Source organism: Atractosteus spatula, chromosome 2 (genome assembly GCF_055471065.1).
Source record: "Atractosteus spatula isolate fAtrSpa1 chromosome 2, fAtrSpa1.hap1, whole genome shotgun sequence".
NCBI classification, from domain to species: Eukaryota; Metazoa; Chordata; class Actinopteri; order Semionotiformes; family Lepisosteidae; genus Atractosteus; species Atractosteus spatula.
The window spans coordinates 45,049,773-45,064,296 of record NC_142707.1 but is presented as its reverse complement, the minus strand read 5'-3'; the positions used below and the strand labels follow the sequence as shown (position 1 = coordinate 45,064,296).

Sequence of the window (14,524 nt, the reverse complement as noted above, 5' to 3'; positions counted from 1 at the left end):
GCAGTGATCCCTTCTTCTTAACGGGAGTGCCATTCCTCTGATATTTTTAGCACATTGACCAAAATGAGCAGTATGTACTATTTGAGCCAAGGCTCTCTGGTAAGAAATTGATCTGACATTGAAGTGATGTAATGAGAAAGTGTCATTTAAAAAGCTGTTGCTTTGGATGTGTTGTATTCATGAACTGCTATATAGGAGTTTTATTGCCGTACCTGCTATGCTGTTCTGAAAGGATGAATATGGACTCACCACTCATATGTGATTATTAATCTGTTTCCGGACTGCTATGGAATGTGCACATCAGGGTTATCATTTAATTCTAGATTTTTTTTTCTCCTGGGGTTGAACATGACCTGAAACTTCTGCCAGGGGATTTTGGTTGAACCCTAGTATTTAAAGTGTATTTCTTAACCAATCTAAAGCCCAGGCTTGGCATGCTGGTGTCTACAGTGAACACCTTCCCAAACACTGCGGTCATCGATGTTGTTTCAAGGGTTGAACCACTGAAGAAAGTGAAATTAATCTGAACACATTATACTGGTGGAAATGCTGAGTTGTATTGATTGACTTGTTAATGTCAGAAAAGCGTCAATAATTTTATAGCATTTGTTGATGAGTGTATAGTCGTTGGGCTTATGAGACTCGGGGATATCGAAGTGTGAAGCGCTGGAATAAAGCAAAGACTGAATGAATCCGGGTGAGCAGTATCACATTGCAGTCACAACCAGGGATTTGACATCTGTGTGCTGTTCATGGGTGACTTCTGCATCTAGTTAAAAGGCTATCAGAGGTGCAGGTAAAAATGTCCGTCACATAACAAACTCAGTAAGGCCTTTTCTAAGTGTATTCAGAGACGTCTGTTCTTTCCAACAGGGGGTTTGTCTATGACAGCAGGAACAACCTTCAGATGAGAGGCTTGGTGGTGCTTCTGATCTCTAAAGCTGCTGGGCCTAGCACTGCCACCAAAGACCTTCTACAGCAGGACATGGTCAGTGGAATCTACCCCAGGTAAGGCCAGGGATAATGAGTAAGGCTTTCCTGCAGTCACTGTGCCTGGCTTAGCTCAGACTGCTTTTAATAAGGGAAAAAAAGAAAAGAGTTTTTAAGAGTAGTGGAACTTTTCTGTCAGAACAGACAACACTAAGCCTCAGAGACAAGCACACTACATACAATATTGAGTCTGTGCTCTAATGAGCCAATGCTCCTGGGATGTTGATTTCTGTTTCACACTCTGCCATCATTACTGTAACAGGAGCTTGTTTCAAAGAGTGCTGTTCGCCAGCGAAGTAACGCACAGCGCTTAACTTGTGTTAACTGTATTTATCTGCTGTATTTCCAAAAACTCTCTTAAAGGCCTGGAGTCCCATACAACATACTTGATGCATTCCTTTGCATGACTATGTGTGCAAAATAAAATCCTGCTCATGTTGCAAGGTCTTGTTTTTGATAAAAGCAGAGGCAAACATCAGTCCATGTTGACTTTGCTGCACTTAGAAGACTTTCCCCTGAAAACTGAAGCACATTGATTTGACAATGTAAATTCAGGTGACTTATACTTGCATATTCCTTATTTTTGCAGTTACAGTTCCCATGTTAACTGACAGAAACATTCTTGACTTCTCCTACGTAATATAGAAGCATGTCTTGCAAAGAACATCTATTCAGATTGTGCTAAGTGTAAAATCAAACTGAATTATATTAAGGTGAATAATAATTCTAATAAAGCAGAACTGCCCCAAATGGCCTTTCAATTCCAATTGCATGTATAAAGTCAAATTTAGTAGTCGAAAACAGACAGCTGTTTCTTCCATATATACAGAATGTGTTATAATACCTTAATCCTTGAAAGCTACAGCAGTTCTAGGCTTGTGTATAGCCCTGCTGAATAGTCCAGATGTTTTTACTGTACGTAGCAGTAGTGCATGTGTAGGCCAAGAAACCTGGGTTTGTGTCCTGCCTGGGACTTAGGGAAGTTGCAATAGGCATATGAATGAATTAAGCTTCCTTGCTTTGAGTTATCGTGTATGCAAAGTGCTTAGCACCATATCTCTCTTCGCTCTTGAAAAGTAGTTGGTTATGCTGGTATTGTGCAACCTAAAGTTGAGCCATGTCTGAAAATCCAAGGAGACTGCCTTAAGGTTTATATATCTACTACCTCGCGGCACAAGCAAGCTCCGATGTGGTTTAATGCATGCCATGTCATTGCAACCTAAACACGTACTGGGGTTGTTTCAGTACTGGAGCCTATTATAAGAGACCGCACAGAATAAAAACCACCAGACTGTTATAGTACGTTAAGTCAAATTCTTAAGTGATACCAAAATAGGAGAATCATCAAACACTGTTGATGTAGAAATTTACTAAATTTAAGACTAAATTCGATATTGGGCAAACACCTCGCAGATGACATTTAGCATGCAAAGTTCAGTGTGTTCTATGCAAGTATCAGAAACGTACACTGTAAATAGAAAAGGGGAAACGCTGAGTGTGAGAGAGACCTAGGTAAATATATAGACACACCATTTTCATCTTTTGGACAATGTGGGGAAGCAGTCGAAAAGGCTAACAGCAGAATCTTGGGAGGAATACTGTTAAAAATGTAGAATTTAAATCAAAGGATGCTGTGTTAAAATTGTAAAAGAACACTTAGAATATTGTGTACAACTTTGGTCAAGATACTGCTGTGCAACCTGGAATCAGTCCAGAGAAGAACAACTACGGTAGATACATTTCTAGGCTTGAAGGAATGTTCTACACAAAATATTCTGTAATTTGCTACTGGCAGGACTAAGGATGATGTCCACATGGTGGGATCCTGTGTTATCCCTGAAATGCTTGTGTGAGTCCTCCTCCTTGTTTCAGTCAACCGAGTTCTGATATTTTCTTGCTAATAAAAGAGCTATATGTTACCAGTGTGTGGCCTGAACGTTTTAGTTTTCTAAGCCAAGTTTTCCAGTACTTTCTGGGAAATGTACTGCCTAGCCTTACCCGTTCTGTTTTCTTCTCTCCGAGGTTGGAAGTAACCTCAGTTTTGCGAGACACATTGTACCACATATATGTTTGCAGGTAGCCATCTGGAATAACAGCTTCACAACTACATTTAGCCTTTGGCACGTACATTATGAATTAGCACAAGCCATCCCTAACCAAGATGGGGAAAAGCCCAATGCCAAAAAATAGAGGTTACATGAGGGGAAAAATGAAGGCTCCTCTTAATACCTTGAAACCGGACAGCTGTTGTTTTGAATTTGCTCCAGTGGTACAAAGAAGAGAAAGAGTGATTTTGTTATTCTCATTAGCCAGTTAGACACCGGCTTGACACCAACTTGTCATTTCAAAGAGGCAATACTGTTCCTGTCTGCTGTCTCAGTTTAACAATTCATAGAAAGCTGTAGAGACCCCATTATACAGAGAGAGCTACTGAAATGCTATTATATCTTGGCTGAAAAGCAAGCTTCCTTCATAATGCCCAGGGCAAGGTTAAAGGTCTTATTTCCTTGCTTGCAGAAATAAAATTGAATTCAGTAACTCAAAGAAGAGATTTCTACACACTGCAATTCAGTAAGCAGTCTATATTTCCCTATTATGGTAGCAGTAAGATAGTTACATCATTTTATTTTTATCTAGTATTAAATGGAAAAAAAACCTTAAAATCAGGGTAACAGAATGTATAAAGCTGTGTTTGTTATATTTCTTAGTATGCATTACTTTATTTTATTACTCATTGATTTATAAGATATGGCTGAGGTTCGTAGTCAGAAAACTTTCAATTTGAAGATGGGGTCAAGCCCCAGTGTATCCTATTATTTATGAACGTTAAGCAGATGTGGTTACTCTAATAGCAGATTCTGACTTTCTTGCAATTACTTCCTGGGTGAGTTAATGAGTGTCTGAATTGCCCTTATAATTAGTTTTTTTTTGTTATAGCCCAGTACACTGAAAATTTCCTGTGACCCAACTGGCCCTGTACAGCCCTTTGTATGGGCTGTTTTTTCAGCAGGAAATGTAGTAAATGTTTAAAAGTAGTATTACACTGTGCCCTCAGCTGTCATAAGCAATACCCTATCAGGAATCCTTTTGGAGCTATCAAAACTGCTTTGTTTTTCATTTGAATTAAGAAGACAAGCTTTTATTTTCTTGAATGTTTTTGTTTTTCCTCCATAAATCAAGGTAAATCAATAAAATAAAATGAGAAGGAGTGGTTTATGTGGTTTCATTAGCAGTTGCTAAACTTGTGTTTATTACTTGGTCAGTAATCCTGAACAGGTCATAGGAGAGTACTCTTTTTAGAACTCTGGTTTTTTAACATGCTGTGGTTTAATTTGGAGAAGCAGCAGGAACATGAGGAAAACGCAATAGGAATAAAGAAATGAAATCCTACACGTTTAACCGTTTTTTGCGGTTTTCAATAAGAGATCAAGCTGAGATCAGACTCTCTCAATTTGATATTCCAGGATCACAATGCAAAGGCAAAATATCAATTTAAGTTCAAACTTGTTTGAGCTTAAATATGTCATTTTTCACCAGGATAAATCCGTGTGAAGTTGATCTTTGTCAAGGCTCTTGACAAAAACAAAAACCCAATAAAATCCCAAAGCTTCAGAGCAGTCTACAAGGTTGGAGCTTTGCATGAAGCATTATTGTGAGTTTCCCTAAATTCCCTGTGAGCATGCCCTGGGCCAGCCCTTGAGGGAGTCCCCTCTTAACTAAGGGTCTTTTTCAGCACTGCACACGTTGCATTCACCCCTCATCCCACTCCAGCAGTCTTTGCAGGAATAGAGTGTCAAGAGTCTACCAACTTTGGCGATACAGTGAGGCTCATATACCACACAAAGAAAGTCAGGTCCATTAAGTCTTGGTAGCATTGACATTGCTGCATGTTGAATGCAGCTTTCAGCCCTCTGGGAAGGGGAGAAGTCACGCTAAAATCCGTTCTTTGCTTTCTCAGCTCTGCGCAGCCGACATCCATGATCGTCAGGGATTTCATTTAGGAAAAAAAGATGCACGTCTTGTATTGATGAGAAGAGCAGTTGGAAACCATATGGTTCCTTAATGAGGAAGAAACAGATGCAATTAAGATCAGTTTTATTCAGGTCGTATTCAGAGATGACAGGGCGTATCCTGCACAATTTTCCTGGCAAGATGAACTGGTCATCACTGGGGATATCTTTAACTTCCTTGTAATGTTTAGGGTCAATTTGTAATATGCAGACCTTTAAAGCCTTGACAGAGTAGTCAGTGCTTGTTTTTTTGGAGCGCTGCTTTGGGATTAAATGTCTTCCTTCTTCAAAGCATCGGATTTCTTTCTGGCATTGAAGTTCATTGCCATTTCCATGATGCCTTACAAAATTTGAATACAGTGTGAGTCTTTCAGAAGTAGTCTTTACTAATCCAGAAATATAATATATTGGTAAAACCTTTTTGCCTTTGCTAAAGAAGTTTCTGTATACAGAGTTCTGATGCATATGGAGTTCAGACTCTCCTGACATGGGAATGAAGTGTGAAACTTTTCACAGGTTTTTGACCATATTATGTGGACCTTACTTCCATTTGTATAGTCAATAATGATAAGCCAAGATATACGTGTACTCAACTGGAAAAAAAAGATCCACCATCAGCTGGTTCGGGGTGTGTTGGCATCGTCCCTTTATTTACAGTACAAACAGAACTGATTTGTTAACTAGAATAATAAAAAAGGTTGTTCACATGGGTTAATGTTTTAAGCTTTGGTTTGTGCTCTGCTTAAAAATAGCATGTCATTTCAGAAAAAGACTGTTCCCTTTCATATTTTTTAAGAAAAAAATGAAGACGGATAGTGCTTTAAATGGGCAATTTTATATGCGTATTATGTGTCTGCTGTGCCAAGTAGTTACCAGAATCCAGTGTTATGTTTGGCCATGTCTGTGGTGTTTCAATGACCTCTTTTTTAGTGAGACCTCTGTTGCAGTCACATCAGTGGGTGTGAGGTGTCGGTCTGGTTAGTAACTATTACAAGCGTCCGGTTAATCTTTGCTTTTTTTTCTTTAACCACACCCCAGGAGTGTCTCATTGCCTGCTCCTACAGGAAGTGACTGAATTCTTCCAGTGCTCGGACGGCAGTCACTTCAGACACAGTTTTTTCCCCTGTTATACCATTGCTTGATTTGGAACTGTTATACCTCTCGCTGCACGCTCGCTGCCTTTGCCTAAATTATGTTTTAGAACATCAAAGCCTGTGGTTAACTCAAAAGTTTCATTTTCCTTTAATTGTTGATGCATTTGCACCGCAAAGCTGTAATACAAAGGTAAAAATCAGTGGCTTTGTTTACTTATTTATATTAAGTGACCATTTATACTGTTAACTCTGCTCCAGAATGCATAAGTCAATATCGCAAAACCACTATAATTCTGCAAATTCTGCACTGTTTGGCACCAGTCAGCTGCCTTGCTTGGCCTGAGCCCAGGGCTGAATGGCATGTAGTTTCCAGGTCTGGATTGCTGTATGCCTGCAGAGCCATGAGAGGAAACTCTCCATGGGCCTGGTGGCTCAATTCTCAATTTTTCTATTGTGTGCATTCCATATTTTATGTGAGTGCATGTTGTCAGGGTAGTTTTACATTTGGTAATTACTGGTAGTTACAATTGCTAGCGGGCAGATTGCTACAGAATTGTCAGCTGTAACAAAGTAATTGAGATTGCATGTGATATTGCCAAGATAGGAAAAGCTATTGATATTTATTCTGAATGTGCTGGGGCTGTTATTAGAAATCCCACCTTTTATTGTAATTAAGTCACAGAAGCAGGGGAAAGATTTGTTGTGGAACTATTAGCAGTGTTCATAGAATAAGATTAAGATTGACAAGTATACCTTAGAATAACTGATTGATTAAAGGAATTGCTGAAAATGTACAGAATTAGTAGCAAGTACTACTGCAACGTCTGACTTACTCCTGTTCATGGTATAGGTCATCATCGTTAGGCCCATTTTTTACCTCTACTTAACCGTTGAATGGTCATAACCTTTTCCAGAAATCAAAAAGATCTTACATGATAGAGAAATAATTTAATTGTAAAGCTCTCAAATGAGCCTATATTGTAATTCCATGAAATGTGAAATGTTCAGTAAAACAGTTGTCTGATTGTAACCATAGACTTCATCCTGCTCAAAACATGTAAATCTGGATTGAGTTCAAATTGGCTTTAGAGTTTGATGTCATTGTCTAGACCCTAATCTACTTTTCCTGCACATTTCGCCTTCTCCACTGCGTGGTAGATAAATCGGCAGCCGCACAGGAAAGAAAAACGGCTATAGTACAGCTCAGTATTAAATGTGTTTGTTTAGCTCTGTTTTCGTCACTTTAATGTTAATTGTGTTGTGTTAATTGGCCATTTGGGAAAATTAATTAAAATATTGAATTCTGTTTCATTATGCAGACATTTAATTAGTAGTAATTAACAGGAGACCATATCCGGTCTCAAATAAAACCTGTAATGGTATTAGTTGTGTATATCCCTTCCAATTACAACACCTGCCTGACCCACTCTATTCAAATCTGTGCTGGACTTCAACCAATTTTGGACACCAAACAAAGCTTCCAGGAAATATAGATTCCAATCTAGGCTATGGTATATGAAAAACTGCACAAAATCAGTTATCTGTTTTGAGTTGGGTGAGGTCAGGGGTCACAAAGCCATACAGTGTTTTTTTTGTTTTTCCGTTTTATTATACAGCACTGGTATCTCTGACTTTTAGAAACATATTCAGAGACCCCCCCCCTTAATCGGTGAAGGCGCACGCTGATCGTGCTGCTTGCACCTCGGTCATGTCACTAGCTGAGTGTGACTGGGATTGCAGAAGTTGTGATGGGCAGTGGGCTGAGCACTGCCAAGGACAGCGTGGGGTTAGCTGGCCTGGGCCCTGTTTTAAGTGCTGTCAGTGAGAGACATACCTCTTCTCCAGTTGGTGTCAGAACTCTGGCATGGGGATGGTGGTCCCTGTGATGTGTTCAAAGTTAATTGAATCGTCGGTAGGCAGGTGGGAGGAGTCCTCCTGTGTGTTCTCATTCTCCCCTGTGTGTGGTCATGGGGTTCATAACTGCCAGTCAAGACTTGAAAAACACAGATGGCTTTTCTTACATTTTGGTGCCAAAATAAAAACAGTTGATTCTAATTTTTTAAAAAAACAACAACTTTCCAGTTCTGTGTAGATTTTAAACCAAGTATTGAATTGTCGAAATGCAGAAGAGCTCTTACAGAGCACACACTGTAAGAAAAAACACCTGTTTATTTGAATTTCATTTCAAACACCTAAATACCGCTTATTTTGCTCAAACTGTGAAGCACCCCAGTGACAACGTGGATCTGCCTATGGTAGGAGGCGGCTGAAGAGCTTTGTGTCCGCAGTGGTGAACCCCATGCAAGAAGTGAAAGAAAATAATGAGATGTGACTCTGCTCTGCATTTAATTGTACACCTGTTGTTGAAGGCTTGTGCACAGTAGCCCTTGCTACCGTGTCAATGAGCAATGAGCATTATGGGTCAGTGCTACTGGTTTATGGCACTACAATAATGATTTAAGTAATGAGACAAGAGTGAACATTCTGAGATCAGCCACTAGAATATTGTACCGTAGAAACAATTTATAACTGGTTTAATAATTGTCAGTATTTCTGCTAGGAACAAGTAGCATTTAAATTTATTTTACATGACAACTGATAAAATGTAACAGTTTAGGATGAGACAAAAATAGGGTAAATTAAAGATTTTGTCTGAATCGGAAATATATATTTGTATACTTAGGCTTTCTTAGATAAAACAGTTTTTTTTTCCTCAAAGCTGACATTTTGAAAACGGAACATTTTAAATATTTTTTTTGAATTTGCATCCTGATTCTTTATCTGCTAAAGATGATTTTAGAGTGGAGAGCAAGCAGAGAGCTCTTTATAGCTGGGTTCAGTGGTGCTGTATTTCTAAGACACTAGAGAATGATTTGAAATACACTTTGGTACAAGAGTGGATGGCATGAAACATCAGTAGCTTTATAATGAAATGTTTCAGTCTGCCCTGAGAACCTTTTTGCAGACCATTTTCTCGCTGTTTCATCCAATACTGGGTAACAAGGAATATTGGAGCCGAACCCTGCAAAAACAGCTTGGTTTTTGATAGAATGTTTTCAAATTTTAGTCGAGGCTCACAAATAGGCGCTAAGCAGTGTACACCCTGGATGGGACACCAGTCTATCACAGGGCAGACACACAGACGCAAACCTGCGCCAGCTTTCCCAGAAGCCAGTTAACCTACCAGTAGGTCTTCGGCCTGTGGGACGAAACTGAAGCATCTAGAGAAAACCCACACGAACACGGGGAGAACATACAAACTGCACACAGAGAGCACCCCAGGAATTGAACCCAGGGCCTCAGAGCTGCGAGTGAGCGATGCTAACCACTGCTCCACTATGCCGCCCACTTAAATCTTCATATCTATTTTAAAAATAAAAGCTCTGTGCAATGCAGAGGGAACTCCTTTGCCAATAAATAATTTATGCACAAAGCCCTTGCATTAATACCAAACATTAACAGCTGGCTTTTTGATTTTTAATTTGGTCAACTGAAACGCCATTCTGAAACACCAGGTGGATTTTGATCAGGGGTGCATGTCATTACTACTCAAAAGGGTGAGAGGTTTCAATTTTGGGTTGTTCAGTACTGTTTAAAACATGCCATAAAGCATGCTATTTTAACTTATTTTAACCTCGTTAAGATAGATTTTTTTTTAGCTAGAAAAGCAGTGTTTTATGATGGTTCTATTCATTAGCTTTGAAAGACAAAAAAAATCCCCTGCTCTAGCTTTCCATGGGTTCCTAATGAGCACTGAGTAATTTCCCATTTCCCATTACCTCTTCCACACTCATTTAAACTGGTGCTCTCTTTGTGACTGCTAGCCCTCTGAGTATGGCTCATTACCATTTGGTATGATGTGTATTGATATCTCCTGTAATTGTCACCTCCCATTTGACATGCAGCATTTGTAAAATGTATCGTGCTTGACTAGAGTCTGCTAATAGTTGGCTGGGATATGGTAATCAGCTAACAAATAGGCTTCATACTACATTGCGATGGCTGCTAAATAATGTATACTGTTTTATCAGAACTGTCCATGTGTAAACAGCTTTGCTCACAGGTTATGACCATTCAGTTAAGCTGTTTAGCATTCAGAAGACAGTTGTCTTTAAACAGCATATGGCTTTCTTTTCAGTACTTTGTGTTATTAAAATCAATTTTGTGATTTACAGCTAAATCCATCTAGCCTGTAGCATAATGCTATACCTATTTTTAAAGCTGAATTTGCTTTTGGTTTTGGCTAATGAAATATAGGAAAAGGAAAAGTCCAGACAGAGCCACAGTGTCTCATGGGGCCAGAGGTCATCCTGGTTTCTGTTGTGTGTAGCAGACTAGAGAGGATGTGACACTAGTCTGTCACAGGAATTACCCCCCCAACACTACTGGATCCCACTTCCTCAGCCATGTGGACTGAAACACCTGGGGTAAAGTACCTCACTCAAGGTACAACAGCACTGCCTACAGCAAGGAATAACAGAACTATCAGTGATGCAAGCAAATTGTAAGTAATGGTAAGTGTTATACAGCACGTGTTCTTGTCTTCAGTGGCACAGCTTACTAATACAGTAATAGCCGGGGTCAAGCTTCATAGGAGAGACAAAGATTTATTTTTAGGGGCAGCTGTGAATGTAGACGGTTGTGGGGTCATTTCCCAGGTGAGACACTGCTTTTGTGCCTTTGAGAAAGCTCCCTCATCCAGTTTGTTCCAGTAAAGCCACCCATCCATGTGCAGTGCTGCTTAAACGTATGTAAACCCTTCGTCTTTCACCTGCCTTAGACAAATTATCTCGAAAAAACTGTTTTATCTGACCTCTAAAATTTAATGAAGATAACCTAAATAATGAACACGCATAGAGAAATGTCATTATTTATTTGATAAAACATGTTTATTGAACAGAAACTCAGTGACCCAAGTGTGCATCAGTAAGAATTCAGTGGTGACACATCCTTTAGCAGCTGTCGCAGAAGCCAAATGTCTCCTATACTGTAGTTACTAATCAGGCTTTCACATTGAATGTTTGCCCATTCTTCTTCACAAAACTGTTCTAGCTGCACTAGATTTGTTGGCTGTCTTGCATGAACAGCCCGCTTCAGGTCTTGCCTGGAGATCCTAAGATGTGGTCCTGGGGTTCTTCTGGACGTCCTGTAAGAGTTTTCCTTTTGCCCTGTGGGGTCATTCTGAAGGACGTCCACATCTACAGTAGGTAGAGTCACCATGGTCTTATATTTGCTCCATTTGTAGACTGCTTGTCCTACAGTAGACCACTACAGTGAACTCCAGAACATTTTGCTATGGTTTTATAACCCTCTCCAAAGTGTTGAGCACTTATGACACCCATATTGAGGTTGCACGAGATCTCTTTTGATCATGGCATGGTGTATTACACTCACCTGTATGGGTAAGACCAAATTGACTAGGTTACTTACAGTATGTAGTAGAGGGCATTCCAAACCTTGTCCTGGTGATTGACTCTTTAGTACCCAATTATTTTAACTATATCATTTTTTCAACCTTGTGGTTCACTTACTATTGCACGTGCACTAATTTTTATTTCCTGATTTCATTTTCTGTTAATGCATCAATTCCATTAAATAATACACAGAAAAGTGAGGACAAGTTTTGATTAAACAAGGATTTCATAGTAAAAGTGTAACGTATAAAGAGCTACAGTAGGGGTTCACAAACTTTCAAGACGCACTGTAAATGGGTGCAAATGTAAGTCACTTTGGATAAAATCATCAACCAAGTAAATTAGTTATTTTTCAATAAATGACACAGATACACCATACACATCTTGCGCTGTATACAGATATTTACTGATCAGTAAGTTACCAGAGCCCTGTCTTTTACAGACCTAGAAAATGCAGAATTTTCCATTACATTGAGAATTAAAACACCTTGGTGTTTGAAAGGGTAAAGAGGGAACCTGTCTCCTATTTAACAAGGATCCTTCCCAGGACTAAATCACCCTCTAAAACAGGGAAACAAATGGGAACCTATTCCAACATAATTCATCACTAAGGAAATCTGTATTGCCAACAATATAAGACCCTTTCTTAAGAGTATGGGACTCTTCCAGTACAGCTTACCTGGATAAATTTGGTTTCTTAGACTGTATGAAGGAGGTGTCTTTCGCAACACAGTCACTTCTCCAGTCTTGATTCCTTTCTCCTCTGAGATACCCACCTGCGTCTTTTATCTTGCCATGAGGCCTTCATGGCTGAATGCTCCAGTCACAGTTATATAATGATGGTACCTGTTCAATATTGATGTTCTAAGATGGCAGACTTAATGACTAAACAGAGAATGCTTTAATGATTAGTACAACTCCTTTTATCTGGGCCATTGTTATCTACCTCAAGGATCTAGGATAGCTGCATAAACCCTTTGACAATGCCCATTGTTTCCAATTTAAAGAAAAGGCTTTTCTTGGGACCTCCAAACATGTAGCTGACACCAATATACCAAGTGATTTAAAAGGCATGTGCTTTAGAAAGAGAAAATAATACTCTGCAAAGTACATTAAACTTTTAAGGTATATAAAGGTATAAACCTTTATGTATAGCCTTTACATAAGGTATAAACAGAATGCCGTTTGTTGATTACAGCTCAGCATTCAATACCATAGTGCCCTCAAAGCTTGTCATTAAGCTCCAGGACCTGGAACTTCACACTCCCTTTGTAATTGGATCCTGGACTTCTTGATGGAACATCCGCAGGTGGTGAGGGTGGGCACCAACATTTCCTCTACTCTGACTCTAAACACTGGAGCCCCCCAAGGCTGTGTGCTTAGCCCTGTCCTCTACTCCTTATTTACCCATGATTGTGTCGCCAGGCATAACTCAAACTCCATCATTAAGTTTGCGGACAATACAACAGTCATCGGCCTGATCACAGATGGTGAAGACTCTGCGTACTGGGAGGAGGTTGAAACCTTGGCAGCATGGTACCAGGAGAACAACCTCTCTCTGAACATTAGCAAGACTAAGGAGATGATCGCTGATTATAGGAAACACCAGGGAGGAGATCACATACCTATTTATATCAATGGGACTGCAGTGGAGAGGGTCAGCAGTTTTAAGTTCCTGGGAGTTAACATCACAGAGGACTTAACCTGGACCCACCACAGCAACATCGTGGTCAAAACAGCATGGCAGCACCTATTCTTTCTCTGCAGGTGGAAAAAGTTTGGCATGCCATCACATATCCAGACCAACTTCTACAGGTGCACTATTGAGAGCATCCTGACTGGTTGCATCACTGCCTGGTATGGGAACTGCTCTGCCCGGGATCGTTAAGTACTGCAGAGGGTGGTGAAGTCAGCGCAGCTCATTACCGGCTGTGAGCTACCAACCATCCAGGATATCTACTCAGCTAGATGTCTTAGGAAGTCCAGGTCCATTCTCAAGGACCCCAGTCATCCCAGTCATAAACTGTTTTCTCTCCTACAGTCTAGCAAACGGTATTGAAATATTCAATCAAACTCCAACAGATTACGGAACAGCTTCTACCTCCAGGCAATAAAACTGCTAAATAGCCAAGCTGCAGTTTCTTCACCAATGTACCCGTAATGGCTACATGGACATACGTGTTTTCGGCATACTGCACTACTAGGACATAGTGTATTGCATACACCCTGGACACATAGCAGCTCTATTTATATTGAGTTTTGTCTGAGTTTATCTTATTCAATTTCTATTGCACAATTATTATGTTACCTTATTTTGTAACTTTAATTTTGTGATTATTATCACACCCCCCCCCCCCCCCCCCCTGTGAGCTCGTAGCAAAGACATTTCATTGCCCCAGTATAATGATGGCGACACTATGCTGTGAAAAGGTGCCATCCTTTGGATTACATGTAAAATTGAGGTCCTGACTCTCTGTGGTCGTTTAAAATCCCAGGGTGTTTGTCGAAAAGAGTAGGCGTGTTCCCATTGGCTGTTACCAATCCCCATGACCTGTAAAGCACTTTGAGTGGACTGTCCAGAAAAAGTGCTATATAAGTGTAAGGAGTTGTTGTTGTTATTATTATTAATTACAAATGGTGCTTTTATGTTGGGAAAGGGAATACATGTAAAAAGCATTGAATGTACCTATTTTTTTTTCTGAACACCAATATGTCGTCCTGCAATCTGACATAAGATCTGTGTGATCTCAAACAGGCTGTATTAAAGGGAGTGTATGTATTAAGTCAAAGTCACATAAATTAGTAATCATTAAATATTAAGTCTAGTGTCTAATATTTCCATTTAAATGTAGTTCCAAATTAAAGGCTGGTTTCTTTCATTTATTTACAATCAAATTGCCATGACCTTTTAATGTTTTGGAGAGGTAAAATGGCAGAATCAAACTTGTGCTTAACTAGCTATATGTACTGTACTTTGGTTCAAACTATCTTGTGGCGATTACCATCAGCTTGGATG

General features: G+C 39.7%; 1 protein-coding gene across 1 annotated transcript in view; it reads left to right on the top strand.

Moving 5' to 3' along the window:
• The window catches only part of pdss2 (prenyl (decaprenyl) diphosphate synthase, subunit 2), a 71,464-nt gene that overhangs the window by 22,595 nt on the left and 34,345 nt on the right, over positions 1–14,524 (top strand). Inside the window, exon 2 of the mRNA XM_088938063.1 lies at positions 874–1,008. Coding sequence (XP_088794189.1) covers positions 874–1,008 — 135 coding nt within the window. The remainder of the gene's footprint in view (positions 1–873; positions 1,009–14,524) is intronic.